The sequence below is a fragment of the Myxine glutinosa genome, chromosome 4 (assembly GCF_964187855.1).
Source record: "Myxine glutinosa chromosome 4, kmMyxGlut1.1, whole genome shotgun sequence".
Classification (NCBI taxonomy): Eukaryota; Metazoa; Chordata; class Myxini; order Myxiniformes; family Myxinidae; genus Myxine; species Myxine glutinosa.
This window is the reverse complement of record NC_136264.1, coordinates 17,681,714-17,701,774: the sequence shown is the minus strand read 5'-3', so window position 1 is coordinate 17,701,774 and position 20,061 is coordinate 17,681,714. Positions and strand designations below refer to the sequence as shown.

At 40.2% G+C, this 20,061-nt stretch overlaps 1 protein-coding gene across 2 annotated transcripts in view; it reads right to left on the bottom strand.

Annotated features, from left to right (window-relative positions):
* Positions 1 to 20,061, bottom strand: part of LOC137424474 (calcium/calmodulin-dependent protein kinase type 1D) — a 99,365-nt gene that overhangs the window by 29,494 nt on the left and 49,810 nt on the right. For both annotated transcript variants that reach the window (XM_068111960.2, XM_068111963.2), the window contains exons 4-5: positions 12,608 to 12,746; positions 12,356 to 12,482 (exon numbers count right to left, since the gene is read on the bottom strand). In XM_068111960.2, coding sequence (XP_067968061.1) covers positions 12,356 to 12,482; positions 12,608 to 12,746 — 266 coding nt within the window. The remainder of the gene's footprint in view (positions 1 to 12,355; positions 12,483 to 12,607; positions 12,747 to 20,061) is intronic.

The following is a 20,061-nucleotide window of genomic DNA, read 5'->3' as shown; positions in this document are numbered from 1 at the left end:
AATTACCCAGAGGTACTATGAACAAAGTACCCAGAGGTACTATAAACAAAGTACCCAGAGGTACTATAAACAAATTACCCAGAGGTACTATGAACAAATTACCCAGAGGTACTATAAACAAATTACCCAGAGGTACTATGAACAAATTACCCAGAGGTACTATAAACAAATTACCCAGAGGTACCATGAATAAATTACCCAGAGGTACAATGAACAAAGTACCCAGAGGTACTAAAAACAAATTACCCAGAGGTACTATGAACAAATTACCCAGAGGTACCATGAATAAATTACCCAGAGGTACAATGAACAAAGTACCCAGAGGTACTAAAAACAAATTACCCAGAGGTACTATGAACAAATTACCCAGAGGTACTATGAACAAATTACCCAGAGGTACTATGAACAAATTACCCAGAGGTACTATAAACAAATTACCCAGAGGTACTATGAATAAATTACCCAGAGGTACTATGAACAAATTACCCAGAGGTACTATGAACAAATTACCCAGAGGTACTATGAACAAATTACCCAGAGGTACTATGAACAAATTACCCAGAGGTACCATGAACAAATTACCCAGAGGTACTATAAACAAATTACCCAGAGGTACTATAAACAAATTACCCAGAGGTACTATGAACAAATTACCCAGAGGTACCATGAACAAATTACCCAGAGGTACTATGAACAAATTACCCAGAGGTACTATGAACAAATTACCCAGAGGTACTATAAACAAATTACCCAGAGGTACTATGAACAAATTACCCAGAGGTACTATGAACAAATTACCCAGAGGTACTATAAACAAATTACCCAGAGGTACTATGAACAAATTACCCAGAGGTACTATAAACAAATTACCCAGAGGTACTATGAACAAATTACCCAGAGGTACTATAAACAAATTACCCAGAGGTACTATGAACAAATTACCCAGAGGTACTATAAACAAATTACCCAGAGGTACTATAAACAAATTACCCAGAGGTACTATAAACAAATTACCCAGAGGTACTATAAACAAATTACCCAGAGGTACTATAAACAAATTACCCAGAGGTACTATGAACAAATTACCCAGAGGTACTATAAACAAATTACCCAGAGGTACTATAAACAAATTACCCAGAGGTACTATAAACAAATTACACAGAGGTACTATAAACAAATTACCCAGAGGTACTATAAACAAATTACCCAGAGGTACTATAAACAAATTACCCAGAGGTACTATAAACAAATTACCCAGAGGTACTATAAACAAATTACCCAGAGGTACTATAAACAAATTACCCAGAGGTACTATAAACAAATTACCCAGAGGTACTATGAACAAATTACCCAGAGGTACTATGATTACCCAGAGGTACTATGAACAAATTACCCAGAGGTACTATAAACAAATTACCCAGAGGTACTATGAACAAATTACCCAGAGGTACTATGAACAAATTACCCAGAGGTACTATGAACAAATTACCCAGAGGTACTATAAACAAATTACCCAGAGGTACTATGAACAAATTACCCTGAGGTACTATTAACAAATTACCCAGAGGTACTATGAACGAACAAATTACCCAGAGGTACTATGAACAAATTACCTAGAGGTACTATGAATAAATTACCCAGAGGTACTATAAAGAAATTACCCAGAGGTACTCTGAACAAATTACCCAGAGGTACTATGAACAAAGTACCCAGAGGTACTATGAACAAATTACCCAGAGGTACTATAAACAAATTACCCAGAGGTACTATGAACAAATTACCCAGAGGTACTATAAACAAATTACCCAGAGGTACTATGAACAAATTACCCAGAGGTACTATAAACAAATTACCCAGAGGTACTATGAACAAATTACCCAGAGGTACTATGAACAAAGTACCCAGAGGTACTATGAACAAATTACCCAGAGGTACTATAAACAAATTACCCAGAGGTACTATGAACAAATTACCCAGAGGTACTATGAACAAATTACCCAGAGGTACTATGAACAAATTACCCAGAGGTACTATGAACAAAGTACCCAGAGGTACTATAAACAAATTACCCAGAGGTACTATGAACAAATTACCCAGAGGTACTATAAACAAATTACCCAGAGGTACTATGAACAAATTACCCAGAGGTACTATAAACAAATTACCCAGAGGTACTATGAACAAATTACCCAGAGGTACTATGAACAAATTACCCAGAGGTACTATAAACAAATTACCCAGAGGTACTATGAACAAATTACCCAGAGGTATTATACACAAATTATCCAGAGGTACTATTTACAAAGTACCCAGAGGTACTAAAAACAAATTACCCAGAGGTACTATAAACAAATTACCCAGAGGTACTATGAACAAATTACCCAGAGGTACTATGAACAAATTACCCAGAGGTACTATAAACAAATTACCCAGAGGTACTATGAACAAATTACCCTGAGGTACTATTAACAAATTACCCAGAGGTACTATGAACGAACAAATTACCCAGAGGTACTATGAACAAATTACCCAGAGGTACTATGAACAAAGTACCCAGAGGTACTATAAACAAATTACCCAGAGGTACTATAAACAAATTACCCAGAGGTACTATGAACAAATTACCCAGAGGTACTATAAACAAATTACCCAGAGGTACTATGAACAAATTACCCAGAGGTACTATAAACAAATTACCCAGAGGTACTATGAACAAATTACCCAGAGGTACTATGAACAAAGTACCCAGAGGTACTATGAACAAATTACCCAGAGGTACTATAAACAAATTACCCAGAGGTACTATAAACAAATTACCCAGAGGTACTATAAACAAAGTACCCAGAGGTACGATGAACAAATTACCCAGAGGTACTATGAACAAATTACCCAGAGGTACTATAAACAAAGTACCCAGAGGTACGATGAACAAATTACCCAGAGGTACGATGAACAAATTACCCAGAGGTACTATAAACAAATTACCCAGAGGTACGATGAACAAATTACCCAGAGGTACTATGAACAAATTACCCAGAGGTACGATGAACAAAGTACCCAGAGGTACCATGAATAAATTACCCAGAGGTACTATAAACAAATTACGCAGAGGTACTATGAACAAATTACCCAGAGGTACTATGAACAAAGTACCCAGAGGTACTATAAACAAATTACCCAGAGGTACTATAAACAAATTACCCAGAGGTACTATAAACAAATTACGCAGAGGTACTATGAATAAATTACCCAGAGGTACTATAAACAAATTACCCAGAGGTACTATGAACAAATTACCCAGAGGTACTATAAACAAATTACCCAGAGGTACTATATACAAATTACGCAGAGGTACTATGAATAAATTACCCAGAGGTACTATAAACAAATTACCCAGAGGTACTATGAACAAATTACCCAGAGGTACTATAAACAAATTACCCAGAGGTACTATAAACAAATTACCCAGAGGTACTATAAACAAATTACCCAGAGGTACTATGAACAAATTACCCAGAGGTACTATAAACAAATTACGCAGAGGTACTATGAATAAATTACCCAGAGGTACTATAAACAAATTACCCAGAGGTACTATAAACAAATTACCCAGAGGTACTATAAACAAATTACCCAGAGGTACTATGAACAAATTACCCAGAGGTACTATTAACAAATTACCCAGAGGTACTATGAACGAACAAATTACCCAGAGGTACTATGAACAAATTACCCAGAGGTACTATAAACAAATTACCCAGAGGTACTATGAACAAATTACACAGAGGTACTATGAACAAATTACCCAGAGGTACTATGAACAAATTACCCAGAGGTACTATGAACAAATTACCCAGAGGTACTATGAACGAACAAATTACCCAGAGGTACTATGAACAAATTACCCAGAGGTACTATGAACAAATTACCCAGAGGTACTATAAACAAATTACACAGAGGTACTATGAACAAATTACCCAGAGGTACTATGAACAAATTACCCAGAGGTACTATGAACAAATTACCCAGAGATACTATGAACAAATTACCCAGAGGTACTATGAACAAATTACCCAGAGGTACTATGAACAAATTACCCAGAGATACTATGAACAAATTACCCAGAGATACTATGAACAAATTACCCAGAGGTACTATGAACAAATTACCCAGAGGTACTATGAACAAATTACCCAGAGGTACTATAAACAAATTACCCAGAGGTACTATGAACAAATTACCCAGAGGTACTATGAACAAATTACCCAGAGGTACTATGAACAAATTACCCAGAGGTACTATGAATAAATTACCCAGAGGTACTATGAACAAATTACGCAGAGGTACTATGAACAAATTACCCAGAGGTACTATGAACAAATTACCCAGAGGTACTATGAACAAATTACCCAGAGGTACTATGAACAAATTACCCAGAGGTACTATGAACAAATTACCCAGAGGTACTATGAATAAATTACCCAGAGGTACTATGAACAAAGTACCCAGAGGTACTATGAACAAATTACCCAGAGGTACTATGAACAAATTACCCAGAGGTACTATGAACAAATTACCCAGAGGTACTATAAACAAATTACCCAGAGGTACTATGAACAAATTACCCAGAGGTACTATGAACAAATTACCCAGAGGTACTATGAACAAAGTACCCAGAGGTACTATGAACAAATTACCCAGAGGTACTATGAACAAATTACCCAGAGGTACTATGAACAAATTACCCAGAGGTACTATGAACAAATTACGCAGAGGTACTATAAACAAATTACCCAGAGGTACTATAAACAAATTACCCAGAGGTACTATAAACAAATTACCCAGAGGTACTATGAACAAATTACCCAGAGGTACTATAAACAAATTACCCAGAGGTACTATAAACAAATTACCCAGAGGTACTATGAACAAATTACCCAGAGGTACTATAAACAAATTACACAGAGGTACTATGAACAAATTACCCAGAGGTACTATGAACAAATTACGCAGAGGTACTATAAACAAATTACCCAGAGGTACTATAAACAAATTACCCAGAGCTACTATAAACAAATTACCCAGAGGTACTATAAACAAATTACCCAGAGGTACCATGAATAAATTACCCAGAGGTACTATAAACAAATTACGCAGAGGTACTATAAACAAATTACCCAGAGGTACTATAAACAAATTACCCAGAGGTACTATAAACAAATTACCCAGAGGTACTATGAACAAATTACCCAGAGGTACTATAAACAAATTACCCAGAGGTACTATAAACAAATTACCCAAAGGTACTATGAACAAATTACCCAGAGGTACCATGAATAAATTACCCAGAGGTACTATAAACAAATTACGCAGAGGTACTATAAACAAATTACCCAGAGGTACTATAAACAAATTACCCAGAGGTACTATAAACAAATTACCCAGAGGTACTATGAACAAATTACCCAGAGGTACTATAAACAAATTACCCAGAGGTACTATAAACAAATTACCCAGAGGTACTATGAACAAATTACCCAGAGGTACTATAAACAAATTACACAGAGGTACTATGAACAAATTACCCAGAGGTACTATGAACAAATTACGCAGAGGTACTATAAACAAATTACCCAGAGGTACTATAAACAAATTACCCAGAGGTACTATAAACAAATTACCCAGAGATACTATGAACAAATTACCCAGAGGTACAATAAACAAATTACACAGAGGTACTATGAACAAATTACCCAGAGGTACTATGAACAAATTACGCAGAGGTACTATAAACAAATTACCCAGAGGTACTATAAACAAATTACCCAAAGGTACTATGAACAAATTACCCAGAGGTACTATAAACAAATTACCCAGAGGTACTATGAACAAATTACCCAGAGGTACCATGAATAAATTACCCAGAGGTACTATAAACAAATTACGCAGAGGTACTATAAACAAATTACCCAGAGGTACTATAAACAAATTACCCAGAGGTACTATAAACAAATTACCCAGAGGTACTATGAACAAATTACCCAGAGGTACTATAAACAAATTACCCAGAGGTACTATAAACAAATTACCCAGAGGTACTATGAACAAATTACCCAGAGGTACTATAAACAAATTACACAGAGGTACTATGAACAAATTACCCAGAGGTACTATGAACAAATTACGCAGAGGTACTATAAACAAATTACCCAGAGGTACTATAAACAAATTACCCAGAGGTACTATAAACAAATTACCCAGAGATACTATGAACAAATTACCCAGAGGTACTATAAACAAATTACACAGAGGTACTATGAACAAATTACCCAGAGGTACTATGAACAAATTACGCAGAGGTACTATAAACAAATTACCCAGAGGTACTATAAACAAATTACCCAGAGATACTATGAACAAATTACCCAGAGATACTATGAACAAATTACCCAGAGGTACTATAAACAAATTACGCAGAGGTACTATAAACAAATTACCCAGAGGTACTATAAACAAATTACGCAGAGGTACTATGAACAAATTACCCAGAGGTACTATAAACAAATTACCCAGAGGTACTATGAACAAATTACCCAGAGGTACTATAAACAAATTACCCAGAGGTACTATAAACAAATTACCCAGAGCTACTATAAACAAATTACCCAGAGGTACTATAAACAAATTACCCAGAGGTACTATGAACAAATTACCCAGAGGTACTATAAACAAATTACGCAGAGGTACTATAAACAAATTACCCAGAGGTACTATGAACAAATTACCCAGAGGTACTATAAACAAATTACCCAGAGGTACTATAAACAAATTACCCAGAGGTACTATGAACAAATTACCCAGAGGTACTATAAACAAATTACCCAGAGGTACTATGAACAAATTACCCAGAGGTACTATGAACAAATTACGCAGATGTACTATGAATAAATTACCCAGAGGTACTATGAACAAATTACCCAGAGGTACTATGAATAAATTACCCAGAGCCCAAATAGAAAACAATAGGGGCAATACCCCTGAGTGCTCACCTGGTAGAATAAACAGTATACTACACTGACTATCGGTATTTTAAACTGTATCATGGCATTTTTAACCAATTTCAATGGTTGCAATAAGAAAGGACAGCATGTACAATCATACTCACATAATCATAACACTTTAAACAAACAAACAAAACTATTTTTGGGGGCAACCCCTCCTCCTACTTCTCCCCCTGTCCCCACCCCCCACTCCCGACATAGACCACCTTAGACCTCAATTTTTTAAATGCCGGGAACAAACGCTGGTACATCATGTGTGATGAACGGAATGTTGTGGTCAAGTATCATTGGAATTGTATGTATATTGTATGTTTCTGAGAAGAAAGCATATACCTATTTTGGGGGGAAACCCCCACCCCTAAGTAGACCCCTCAGGGCACGACTTTTTTTTATGTTCCGTGAACAAACTTCGGTACATCACGGGTGATGAAGGTTGTCGTCAAGTTTCATCGAAATCGTGTGTGTAGTTTCAGAGAAAAAGCAAATTCCTATTTTGGGGGGTAAAACCTGGATCCACCTTGACCCCCGATAAACCCCCTTAGACCCCGATTTTTTTTTCATGCCATGAACAAACTTTAGTCACAACACAACAAATAACATTTGTGCCAAATTTGGTCGCAATCCCATCAGCGGTTTCGGAGAAGAAGTTGCAAATGTTTATGGACGGAGAGACGGAAGGACGACGTGCCGTCGCATGAGCTCCCAGGAACTTCGTTCCAGGTGAGATAATTCAAAAAAAGATCCTGTCCTAAGAAGCTATAAAGGGGGGAGGGGTGGGATGGAATCTGCTGCGATGAAGCTGATTCTGAGGGCCTTTCACTCACTCACCGCAGGCAGGTTGGTGGTCTTTCCATCTTCTACCGACTCCTCTCCGGCCTTGCTCCCGCAGCTCTCTCTGGGCTCTGTCCCCAAAAAATTCCTACAGGTCGCACAAGATCTGCCTGCAACCCTCTTATGGTTAAACTGCCAAAATCAAGACTCTCTGCTCACCTTCACTCCTTCATTCCTCTTTTCTTCCGCCTCTGGAACAAACTCCCTCACTCTCTTCAATCCCACTCCTCCCTCCAGGTCTTTAAAACAGCTGTTCACCACCATCTCTTATCTTCCCCCATCCAAAACCTTGATCTTTTCTACCCCACATTACTTCACCCCAGATCCATCGTTTTCAAAATACCGATTTCTTTCCTGCAAGTCCTTGCAGTGTCCATGTGTTTTATACCTCTCCAACCCCCCCCCCCCATCCCTCCATTCCCATGCCTCCTCCCCCCAAGCCCTCTCCCTCCCACAGATCTCCCGATGTCCCTGCTCTCAAATGTTGTGTTGGTGCTTCCCCTTCTCTCCCCATCTTGTCTACCGCTCCCCTTATTATATGTTTTGTTTGTCTGTTTGATTTTTTTGTGTGATAAATGTTAGCTTTTTCACGAGCCTCGATACTGTATACAAAAAAAAAACAACCCCTTCCCATGCCTCCTCGCCCCAAGCCCTCTCCCTCCCACAGATCTCCCGATGTCCCTCTTCTCTGCTGTTGTACTTGTGTGCTTCCCTTTCTCTCCCCATCTTGTCTCCCGCTCCCTTTGTTTTTTTGTTTTTGTGATTGATGTTAGCTCTTACACGAGCCTCGATCTTGTATACAAAAAAAGGGGAGGAGGCACTACATTTATGGTATAGCTGCGCTTCGAGCTACAGCGCAAACCAGCAGCCATTGGATGCACACAAAATAAACCCCATTTAATTGCTGCACAAAGCGGCATTAATTCTGAAATGCTTTGGAATAAATGAGACCGGTTATAATAGATCTTAATGAGGCCAAACACACATTAAGGATCGGGAATAGTTAACTTGGACTTATCCACACAGTTAACTTGGGTATGAAATCAAATTATGGTTCAACAACGATGTTAAATAATTGCACCAAAGGCCGAGCTTGTGGTCCGAGGCGCACTCCAAATACTGCGGAACGAACGTTATCCTGAAACACATTTTCCTGTGGATGCAGATGCCACACAGAATCGATGCCACACAGAATCGATGCCACACACAATCGATGCCACACACAATCGATGCCACACACAATCGATGCTACACAGAATCGATGCCACACACAATCGATGCCACACACAATCGATGCCACACAGAATCGATGCCACACACAATCGATGCCACACACAATCGATGCCACACACAATCGATGCCACACACAGTCGATGCCACACACAGTCGATGCCACACACAGTCGATGCCACACACAGTCGATGCCACACACAATCGATGCCACACAAAATCGATGCCATACAAAATCGATGCCACACACAATCGATGCCATGCACAATCGATGCCATGCACAATCGATGCCATGCACAATCGATGCCACACACAGTCGATGCCACACACAATCGATGCCATACAAAATCGATGCCGCACACAATCGATGCCACACACAATCGATGCCACACACAATCGATGCCATGCACAATCGATGCCACGCACAATCGATGCATTCTTCATTTGGATAATTTTGTTTCAATTTCCAGTATAGCCGGATTGTATTCATTACATTAAATCTGGGAACGAATGATTTATATTAAAGTTGATCTGCATCCAGATACACAGACATACACGAACAGACCCTCTAGAATTTAGATCAGAAGAAATATCAAATTTTGATGCATAAACCGAAGTCAGGTCACCAATGCGAGACCTTCGGAGAGCAATTTGAGGATATTCAGAAAGCCAAATTTTTCTTATTTATTATTTTACTATTTTTGCTCATCCGAGAGTTCATTGGATGATGCATAAGATGGAGCAGGTGAAGCAGGTGATGGAGCAGGTGAAGCAGGTGAAGATAAAGGTGAAGCAGGTGATGGAGCAGGTGAAGATAAAGGTGAAGCAGGTGATGGAGCACGTGATGGTGAAGTGATGATGGTAAAGTGGTGGATGTGGTTTGTAGTGGATGTGGTGGATGTGGATGTGGATGTGGATGATGGATGTGGATGTGGTGTGGCATCGGTGTGGTGCATGTGTGTGGTGGTGGATGTGGTGGTGTGGATGTGGTGGTGGTGGTGTGGTGGTGTGTGGTGGTGTTGTGGGGTGTGGTGGTGTGTGGTGGTGTGTGTGTGGTGGTGTGTGAGGTGTGTGGTGGTGTGGTGGTGGTGTAGTAGTGGTGGTGTGGTGGTGTAGATATGGTGGTAGTGGATGTGGTGGTGTGGATGTGGTGGTGGTGGTGTGGATGTGGTGGTGGTGGTGTGGATCTGGTGGTGTGGTGTGGTGGTGGTGGTGTGGACCATCGGTGGTGTGGATGTGGTGTGGCATGGATGTGGATGACATGTGGATGTGGTGGATGTGGTATGTGGTGTAAAGTGGTGGATGTATCAGCTAAATCGGCATAAACAGGAAATGAGAATGAATGGTCATAAAAAGACAGTGCAGTGTGGGATAAGTGCCAGAACACTGGGGATAAAAACCACAGATAACTATTAGGAACAATTTATACATACAACGTATAGACATAAATGGGCCAATCGTTGCTAACCGAATCGAAAGGCCAGCGGAAACCTTCCACCTTTTCATGAATGTCCATACACGATCTCTGCCCATTGTTTTCATGTGTGCATGCAGTATGTAGATAGGCCCTCGTGTTCACTGCTGCACAAACGGAAACCAATCCCAATGGTCTGACTCCCTACTCCCAAATCTCACGACTATCCCCCACATCTAAAAGACCCTCTTTTCCTGCAATACGAACCCCAAACCCATCCCATTCATGACATCAGATGCACCTCGCAGGTCTACAAGAGCTTCGCATGGTTGTTGTTGTTCTTGTTGGGGACGATTTTTGAAATGTGCACCCATTGGTCGGGGCAGCTGCTGGACCCCACCCACATTTGTCACTTGACCACACCCACCATGGCACACAGACAAAATAATATGGCCGCCATTTTGTTTTTCTGGTGGGCCTAAGACATCAGGCCTGTAGGCCTCTGCTGATTATACACTGCCTGTGTTTGTTCCAGCAGATTTCCATTGGCGTTGTTTCGCTCCAGTGTTATTCCCGATGAGGGACCCTGAAAAATCAAATAATATGTCGAATAATAGTAAGGTTTAATCAAGCACGTCATGTCACAACGCACGGTAATCAAGCGTTACATTACGCAAATTACTATTAAAAAAAGCGTTGCGTAATTTTTGAATGGCCCCATATTGGGGTTAAACAATGCGTGACCCTGTAACAAATCAGCTCACTCTGATATAACCGTGGCGGAGTTTGACATGGATAAGAGGTGTCGAGTTAATCTTTTAATAGCGCATTAAATGTGTGTTTCCCAATCGTGCAGTCCATCTTTAAAGAGTGCTTTAAATACGTGTTTCCCAATTGGCCCATTGCTGGATCTTGTCGCAGGTTGTGATCATGGGTACGGTCATTCTTGTTTGAAACATCATTCTAAGGTCATGAAGGAGCTTGTACATGCGTCACATGTAGGACAAACGCATTATAAGCGATATATTACTCGCCATTGGACAAATCAACAGAGTGTATGGGATTTGAACCTGGGATCCCAGCATTGTGATCAAGGGGTTAAGATGGGAACAGTAACAAGGCCAACCCCTCCATGAACACCTAGATGGCCAACTATGCTGAGCTAGACACCACCGCTCAATTCGATCCGACGTTGTTGGTTACCTGGGTACCCATTATTTTACATCTTCGTATCCCATACAGGTACCCACAAGTTTAAACATCCCCACATCTGCACTCTGTCGACCAGAAAAATTAAATAAATAAATAAATAAATCACTCTCCCTTAATCTTCCCGTTCTTTTTTTTTTTTGTACAAAGTCTAGGCTCATTAATGAAAGCCTGGTGTTGGCTTAGCGGTTAGGGTGCCGGCTTGGGATCCTAGGATCCTGGGTTCGTTGGCTTAGCGGTTAGGGTGCCGACTTGGAATCCTCGGATCCTGGGTTTGAATCCCGGCCGATCGCTGAATTAACACCAGGGGGGTTGACTCAGCCTGTCAACCTTCCGAGGTCGGCAAATTGAGTACCAGCTTGCTGGTAATTCCCTGTGTTGCAAGAGGCGACTAACAGGGTTGGCAGCAGGAAGGGCATCCGGCCATAAAACTTTGCTTCAAAAAAAGGGACCACGGTGCCCGAAAAAGGCCAACCCCCGCTCTGCGGGGAAAAATGGCCTCTAAAGGTGGTTGTTCTTCTTGTTCTAGGCTCATTAATGAGCGAGGTAACAATGGGTAGAAGGCAAGACAACATACAGACATCTTTTCCTGCAACCTAATAACTCTCACCAACATATCCAGGAGTCCCACATGCTGTGGACATCACGTCCCCTATGGCATCCATTTTGGACAAACCAAAGTCACTGATCATTATCTTTGAGTCTTCATCTGGACTAAAGTACAGCAGGTTCTCTGGCTGGGGAAAAAGAACAATAAGATGGTCATTTGCAATAATAAATGCAAAGATATACTGCCCAAGTTAGGTCTGATTTAAAAGTGTAGAAATAATGATTGAGGAGCCATACAAGCCACAAAACACACCTTGAGGTCCCGGTGTACAATTCCCGACTGATGTAGGTAGGAAACGGCACGGAGCACCTGCTGGATGAGCTGGCTGGCATCCTTCTCCGTGTAAAATCCTCGCTCAACAATTCGATCGAACAACTCTCCCCCCGACACACTGCCTCGTCACCAGCACCACCCACCATCACATGTCATGGCACACAACGCTACACATGATGCATCGACCTTTCATCGACCTTATTATCATCAAATCACATCATGAACAATCTCACACTATAAGGTTAATGCAGAAAATTAGAGAGCTGTAAAAAGCATGCAAGGTATCCATAGTTTCAGCTTAGGTGTACAAACAGAAAGGTAACACTTCTGAGGAAGGAAGGTTGGAATCTCCTGCAATGTCTGTTGAAAGGTAGAACCGAAGGCTTGATCTACTGGTACAGGTACCTCGTTATTGCTGTTCACCCTGCTCACACCAACCAAAGCTCACAATGTGCAAAAGGAACAAGAAAAGGAACAATCAGAGATTGCAAACCCTCGCCAAGATGTATTTTCTGTGGTTTTTAAGGCTTTTGTGTTAAAATTAATATGGCGGCCGAACCACGTGACCGATGACGTCATCATTATTTTTTTCTCCACCAATTTATGCCTACATGACGGTCAATAAATTTCATCTTGATGGGATGAAGTTTTGTACTTGTCGAATTATGACGTCATAATGGAGGCACCTATGACATCATCATTAACATATTTATTCACCATTGAGAGTTCTTTACAATGAGCCATGTCTCATTTTTTTCGAATCAGCGCTTTGGAGATATAGAGGTGATTTTATTTTCGGTTTTTCCAAGATAGCGGCCGAACCACGTGACCTCTGACGTCATAATTATCATTAAAAATTATACATGTGGAGTTGCACCTATGGTGAAAATTTCCTGTCAATCGGACCAACAGTTGCAGAGAAAATCATATTTATTCTGTGCAGACAAACAAACAGACAAACAGACAGACTCAAATGCAATACCCTCTCCTCTGGCGAGGGTAACAATACACTCAAATCGCAGAAATTGAGTTATTCCATCTGCTCGTGGGTGTCTGTCACCAATTATTCTCATAGATGATGATGTCTTTGCACAGATTCTCAATAGGAATCAAGTCTGGGCCTTGCCTCGGCTACTCAAGGACTTTCATGCTCTTATTCTAAAGCCATTTCAGTGTGGCTTTGGCTGTATCATTGTCCTGGTGGAACGTAAATCTTCACCGCAGTTGAATGTCTTTTGAACTCTGAAGTTTGTTCTCCTCAATGATTTGCCTGTATTTGGATCCATTCATTGTTTCCCTCTATCCTCACAAGTCTCCCAATCCCTGCCACTGAAAAGTATCCCCATAGCATGATGCTGCCACCACCATGCTTTACGGTAGTGATGGTGTTATATGGGTGATGAGTTGTGCTCAGGTTATTCCGAACGAAGCACTTTGCATTCAGGCCAAATAGTTCAATTTTCATCTCATCAGACCACAGAATCTTTTGCTTCATGCTCTCAAGTCTTTCACGTGTCTTTTTGCAAACTTCAGGCATGCTGACATGTGCCTTTTTCTCAGGAGTGGCTTCCGTCTGGCCACTCTAACATAAAGCCTAGATTTATGAAGTGCTGCAGAGACTGTTGTCCTTCTGGCAGGTTCTCCCATCTCAGCCAAGGAACTCTGTAGTTCTGTTAGAGTGGTCATTGGGTTGTTGGTCACCTCCATGACCAAGGAACTTCTTACCTGGTTGCTCAGTTTGGTCGGACGGCCAGCTCTAGGAAGAGACTGGGACGTTCCATATTTGTTCCATTTCCTAATGATGGAGCTCAATGTGTTCTTGGGAACTTTCAACACAAGAAATTGTTTTATACCCATCACCAGATCTATGCCTCCTCCAGTCCTCACAATTATATATTGTCTTTTTGCAAAAAACGTCACAATTCAATTCTATATTCTACTCTCTACGGAGAGTTCCTTGGACTTCATGGTAGAGTTTCTGTTCTGACATGCACTGTCAACTGTGGCACCTTATATAGAAAGGTGTGTTTCTTTCTAAATAATGTCCAATCAATAGAATTGGCAACAGGTGGACTTCTATCAAGTTGTAGAGACATCTCAAGGATGATCAAAGGAAATAGGATGCACCTGTGGTCAATTTGGAGTGTAATAGTAAAGGAGTTGAACACTTGTTGAATCAAGACATTTCAGCTTTTCATCTTTAATTAATTTGTTTAAAAAAAAACTTTGAAAAAAAACCACTGACATTTTGGGACATTATGTGGAGATCAGGGACAAAAAAAACTCAATTTATTCCATTTTAAAATTCAGGCTGCAACACAACAACATGTTAAAAAGTCAAGGAGTGTGAATACTTTCTGAAGGCACTGTATGTATGTATGCATGTATTAGTCCATGAGCCAGACAAAATTTGAGCATCAAATTGGCGGACTAATTCCCTCTATGATTTTTAGTTACACACATGTATGACGTCCATGAAAATGAGTGATGGACATTTCAAATGAGTATCTTAATGCCATTTCCGACGCCATCTTTAAAAATGGCTGCCATTTTCAAAGAATATTCATGTAATTCAAAACTATGGCTGCATGGTAAATTCTGATGGTCAAATCTTAATTTGTACTTATCAAATGTTGTTCACTTTATAATTTGGAGCATGTCAATACTTATTTTAACCATTTTTATACATGTTTGCCAAGTATTTTGCTTAAAAATGCTTGGAAAATGCCTAAATTTGTTTTTTTTTAAACAAGTCACTCACAGAAGTTGTCTATAAAAGTTGGTTAAACCAAATTGGGACAGATAGATTGAGATTTTCAGTAAAGATAATGATTACCGACATGAGAATATTAGTCGTAACTACCGTAGCCTCCGCGTTTTTGGTGAAAAATCTAGTTTTTTGTTTGTGTGCCCAAATTCTAAAACAAAATTATGGTGTAGGGGAAATAAAAATAGGCATAACGTTTGAACCACACAAGATAGGCCAACATATTACCATTCATAATGTGTGTCTTGAAGCCCTCTACGCATTGCATTAATTAATATGTAAATTGGATCAGTAATTAGGTCACCAGGGGTCACAAGGTCACGAAATTCAGGCACTACTGAAAATGAGTACATCGTCCAGCAAAGATTAAATTAAAAAATCGTTTACACACATTTTCACAGTTTTGTGCTTCTATTCTTCAAAGATGAGACCCTTACACCTGTTGGATTAGAAACTACTCTTCTTTGTGGGCAATCTGTGTGTAGTTTTGCATTGGTTTTATTATGCTTTGATTATGTCGTAGTTTCTATTGAAATTACTGTATGTACTCTTTCTTTGTTCTTGTAGTATTAAAATCGTCTATTCAACGTATTTATGCCTTTGTCTTTATCAATCCTGGTTGATTTCGAGGGCTACATGTTTTGCTAGAAATGTATTGAGGACACAATATTTTATATTTATATTGGATTTATTTTCAGCTGAAGGAAAAAGATATTGATTTTCAGATTTGTTTAGCTAGATTCACATTTCAACTGCATATACAAGTATGGTAATTTTCCCCCAATATTTTCTCATTTCAGATTGCATGGATGACGATTAGATCTTCTGCCCAAAAGTGCCATTCCACCTATATATACATGGTTAAAAAACAATTTTGAAATGTCTCAATCGGAAGTAATGGTTAAACGGAGAAAGCTGGAGCATGAGACAGGAACATGTATCATTTGCAGCAAGAAATCAGCCCTGCATGAGTTGAGCAAGCCAAATGACAACGACTCATGGCAGACACTTTGCAATGCAGCGACCATACGAAATTTTAAACCCATTCTTCAGCTTGCTGAAGAGAGCCCAGCTGAACTTCCGCATGTTCCAATATACGATCACAGGGCTTGCAGGTCAGACTTTACACACAAAAAGTCATTAGCTAAGTTTCAAGAGCAATCCAACAGTTCTTTGGCAAATGTGCCCGATACTGCGCCCAGACGATCTTCCAGAGATGAGCCGTCATCTAACGACAGAGTGTATGAAAAGAAATGCATCTTTTGTCTGCGGGTGTCAAAGTATATCAAGGGAACATGGTCGAGAGAGGCTCTTAATCCAGCTGTTGAGCTGCGATCAGACAAAACCGTGAGGGAGGCTGCAATCAACCGTAATGACGACAGAGTGTTGGCCGTGACTGCAAGAGATATAGTTGCAGCCGAGGCTCATTACCATAAATCGTGCTACCGAGATTACACGCGCCCAGAGAGAATAGAGCAACTGCAGACTCCAGAACCGAGTGAAGAAGACTACATTCAATATCAAAAGGTTGAGAAAGCATCACTAAAAACTGTGTTTGAATACATCCGGAACAATTTATTTTCAAATCCAAGGATTATTCCACTGCTCGATATCACAGCCAAGCTTGTGTCATCAATGGCGTCTGCAGGCATAAGTGAGATCACCAATTCCACCAAGAAAAATATCCGGCGCAGTATAGAGATGCAGTTCTGCGATTCACTGACTTTCTTCACAGAGAACCGTCAGGTTTACCTAATGCCTGATAACCTAACCAAAACGATGTTAGCTGCTGAGTTGATCCACGTGAAATCAAAGCTGGAAACATTTGAAAAAGCCAGTAATGACAACATAATTGTCCAAGCAGCCATGTCACTGTGAGATGAAATTAAAGCCGCTCCCTTCAATGACAATTGGCCTCCTCAGCCAGCAGACCTCACTCCAGATTATGTGAAAGTTCCACCGACTCTACAGAGATTTTTGAGAATCTTACTTGGTGGAAGTGAGAACGGCTCTGCTCGCATAAATAGACTAACATGGTCGATGGCACAGGATGTCATCACTGCAGTAAGTGTTGGCACAGTGAAAACATCAAAACATGTCTTGCTTCCATGGGCTATCAAAACACTAACTGGTAATGTTGAGTTGATCAAAATCTTGAATAGACTCGGACATGGGTGTTCATACACAGCTCTGGAAGAGATTGACACAGCACTCTGTATTGACAAAATAGCAAGTGTTAACAGCGATGATGTTTCTCTTCCTTCAGATGTGCACCACTCTGTCCCGACAGTATTAGCGTTTGACAACATTGACAGGTTAGAAGAATCCCTGAGTGGAGGTGGAACATCACATAGAGTCAATGGAATCATTGTCCAACCAAAATCATTTTCGTGTATGCCCACACAGAAAACATCTGTTGTTGATAAACAAGAGAAGAAACGATCCATTCAATCATCGGATAAACTGCTACCAGTGTATAGTGTCGGGAAAAGAAAAGGTCCGCCAGCAATACAAACAGCTGATTTGTCTGGAACTCTTGAAGATGCAGATTCTAAAGCACAGAGGAGAAACCACTTGTGGGTGTTGACGCGTTTGCTCGACCCACTTCATCAAAAAGTCAGCTCATGGACAGGTTTTAACATCATGACAAGGGGTCATGTGGAGGTGATGGAGGATGTTGTAGGCTATCTGCCCTCTATAAATGCACCCGCAACAGAAATGGCAACAGCGCAGGAGATTCTCTCCAATGCTTTAAAGATCATGTCTTCACTCCATCTTGAGAACATTGCAATGGTACTCGATCAAGCTCTGTTTGCTAAGACAACTGAAATAGCTTGGAAACATCCCACCCAGTATGGAAAAATTGTGCATCGTGGAGCTCTTGGAGCATCGTGGAACCTGACACAAGACGTTTTCAACCAAATCCAAGAGTTCACATGTCTTCTTTACTCTAAAAACACAAAGATATGTGGTGTAAACGATCTGCGCTATAATATGTTCTGTGCAAGAAAGGGCGACGTCAAATCTGGACAGCTTCCACCATGCGCAGACACACTGCTGCAGCACACACTTCGTGCAAATTACCAAGCTGCTATCTGGAGGCGAAGCCTAGAATGCTTTCCAGACATCCCCAAGCCATCAGAAGGCCATGGCTGGGAATTAAACAGTGAAGGAGAACTAATAATTCAGTGGATGACTGGCTTGCCGGCTCCAGATGTCGTTCTTAGTCTCATCTCATGCAAGTGTGCACGGAGTTGCCGCCAGTTGGACTGTTCTTGCATGATTAATGGTCTAAAGTGCACTGCTGCATGTAAACTGCAGAGTTGCACCAACATGGCACAAGAAGACGATGATTACGATGATGGTGCTGATATTGAACAGGACTCAGATGATTGCGACAGTGATTGTGATAACGAAGAAGATTAACGTCAAAAACTTGTAAACGAATTTTTATCAGTGTATATATGAAGAGTTTGGCTCCAAAACGAGATAAATCCATTTTCGAGGTTTTAAGAAAAATGGCAGAAAAGGTCAAAATTCAAAGGGAAATGTATAATATACATGTTATTATTGCCAAGAAACCCAGGATTTACGGCACTTTGGGACGAAAAAGCCCAGGGAAAGTTTGATCACTTTGACAATCTTTTGACAACAAAAAATCCAAAATGTTAAATTTGGCATTTATTTCATTTTGAAACCAAGCTCTTCGTATGTCACATTGGTACCGATAGGCTAAACCATTTTCAGATTTCATTCAGCATGCCATGGAGGTTAGGTTTGAAGAGGACTAAACATAGCCATTGAGTAGAACATAGAACTTTTTCTATTTCCTTACAATTTCATAGACATTGCACAAGCTGTTTTGGGTAGAGAGCATAGCACAACGTACTGGAGGGCATATTTCCAGTTTCGCATGCCCCACACATCAATTAATAATTCATTGTATGTAAACTTGTTAACATGGGTTTAACACATACCAATAGGTGTAAGGGTCTTATCTAGGCATCAGAATTGTGAAAATGTGTGTAACCGATTTTTAAAGTAAATTTTTGCTGGACGATGTACTCATTTTCAGTAGTGCCTGGATTTCGTGACCTTGTGACCCCTGGTGACCTAATTACTGATCCAATTTACATATTAATTAATGCAATGCGTAGAGGGCTTCAAGACACACATTATGAGTGGTAATATGTTGGCCTATCTTGTGTGGTTCAAACGTTATGCCTATTTTTATTTCCCCTAACCCATAATTTTGTTTTAGAATTTGGCCGCATACAAACAAAATAAATGGTTTTCACCAAAAACGCGGAGGCTACGGTAATTATGACTAATATTCTCATGTCGGTAATCATTACCTTTACTGAAAATCTCGATCTATCTGCCCCAATTTGGTTTAACCAACTTATTTAGACAACTTCTGGGAGTGACTAGTTCAAAAAAAACAATTTTTTATTTTTATTTTATTTTTTATTTTTTTTGTATACAAGATCGAGGCTCGTGAAAGAGCTAACATTAATCACACAAAAAGACAAACCGACACACAAAACACAAAAAACAAGGGGAGCGGCAGACAAGATGGGGAGAGAGGGGGAAGGACACAAAAGAGAGGGGGAAGAGGGGGAAGGACACAAACACAACATTTGAGAGCAGGGACATCGAGAGGACT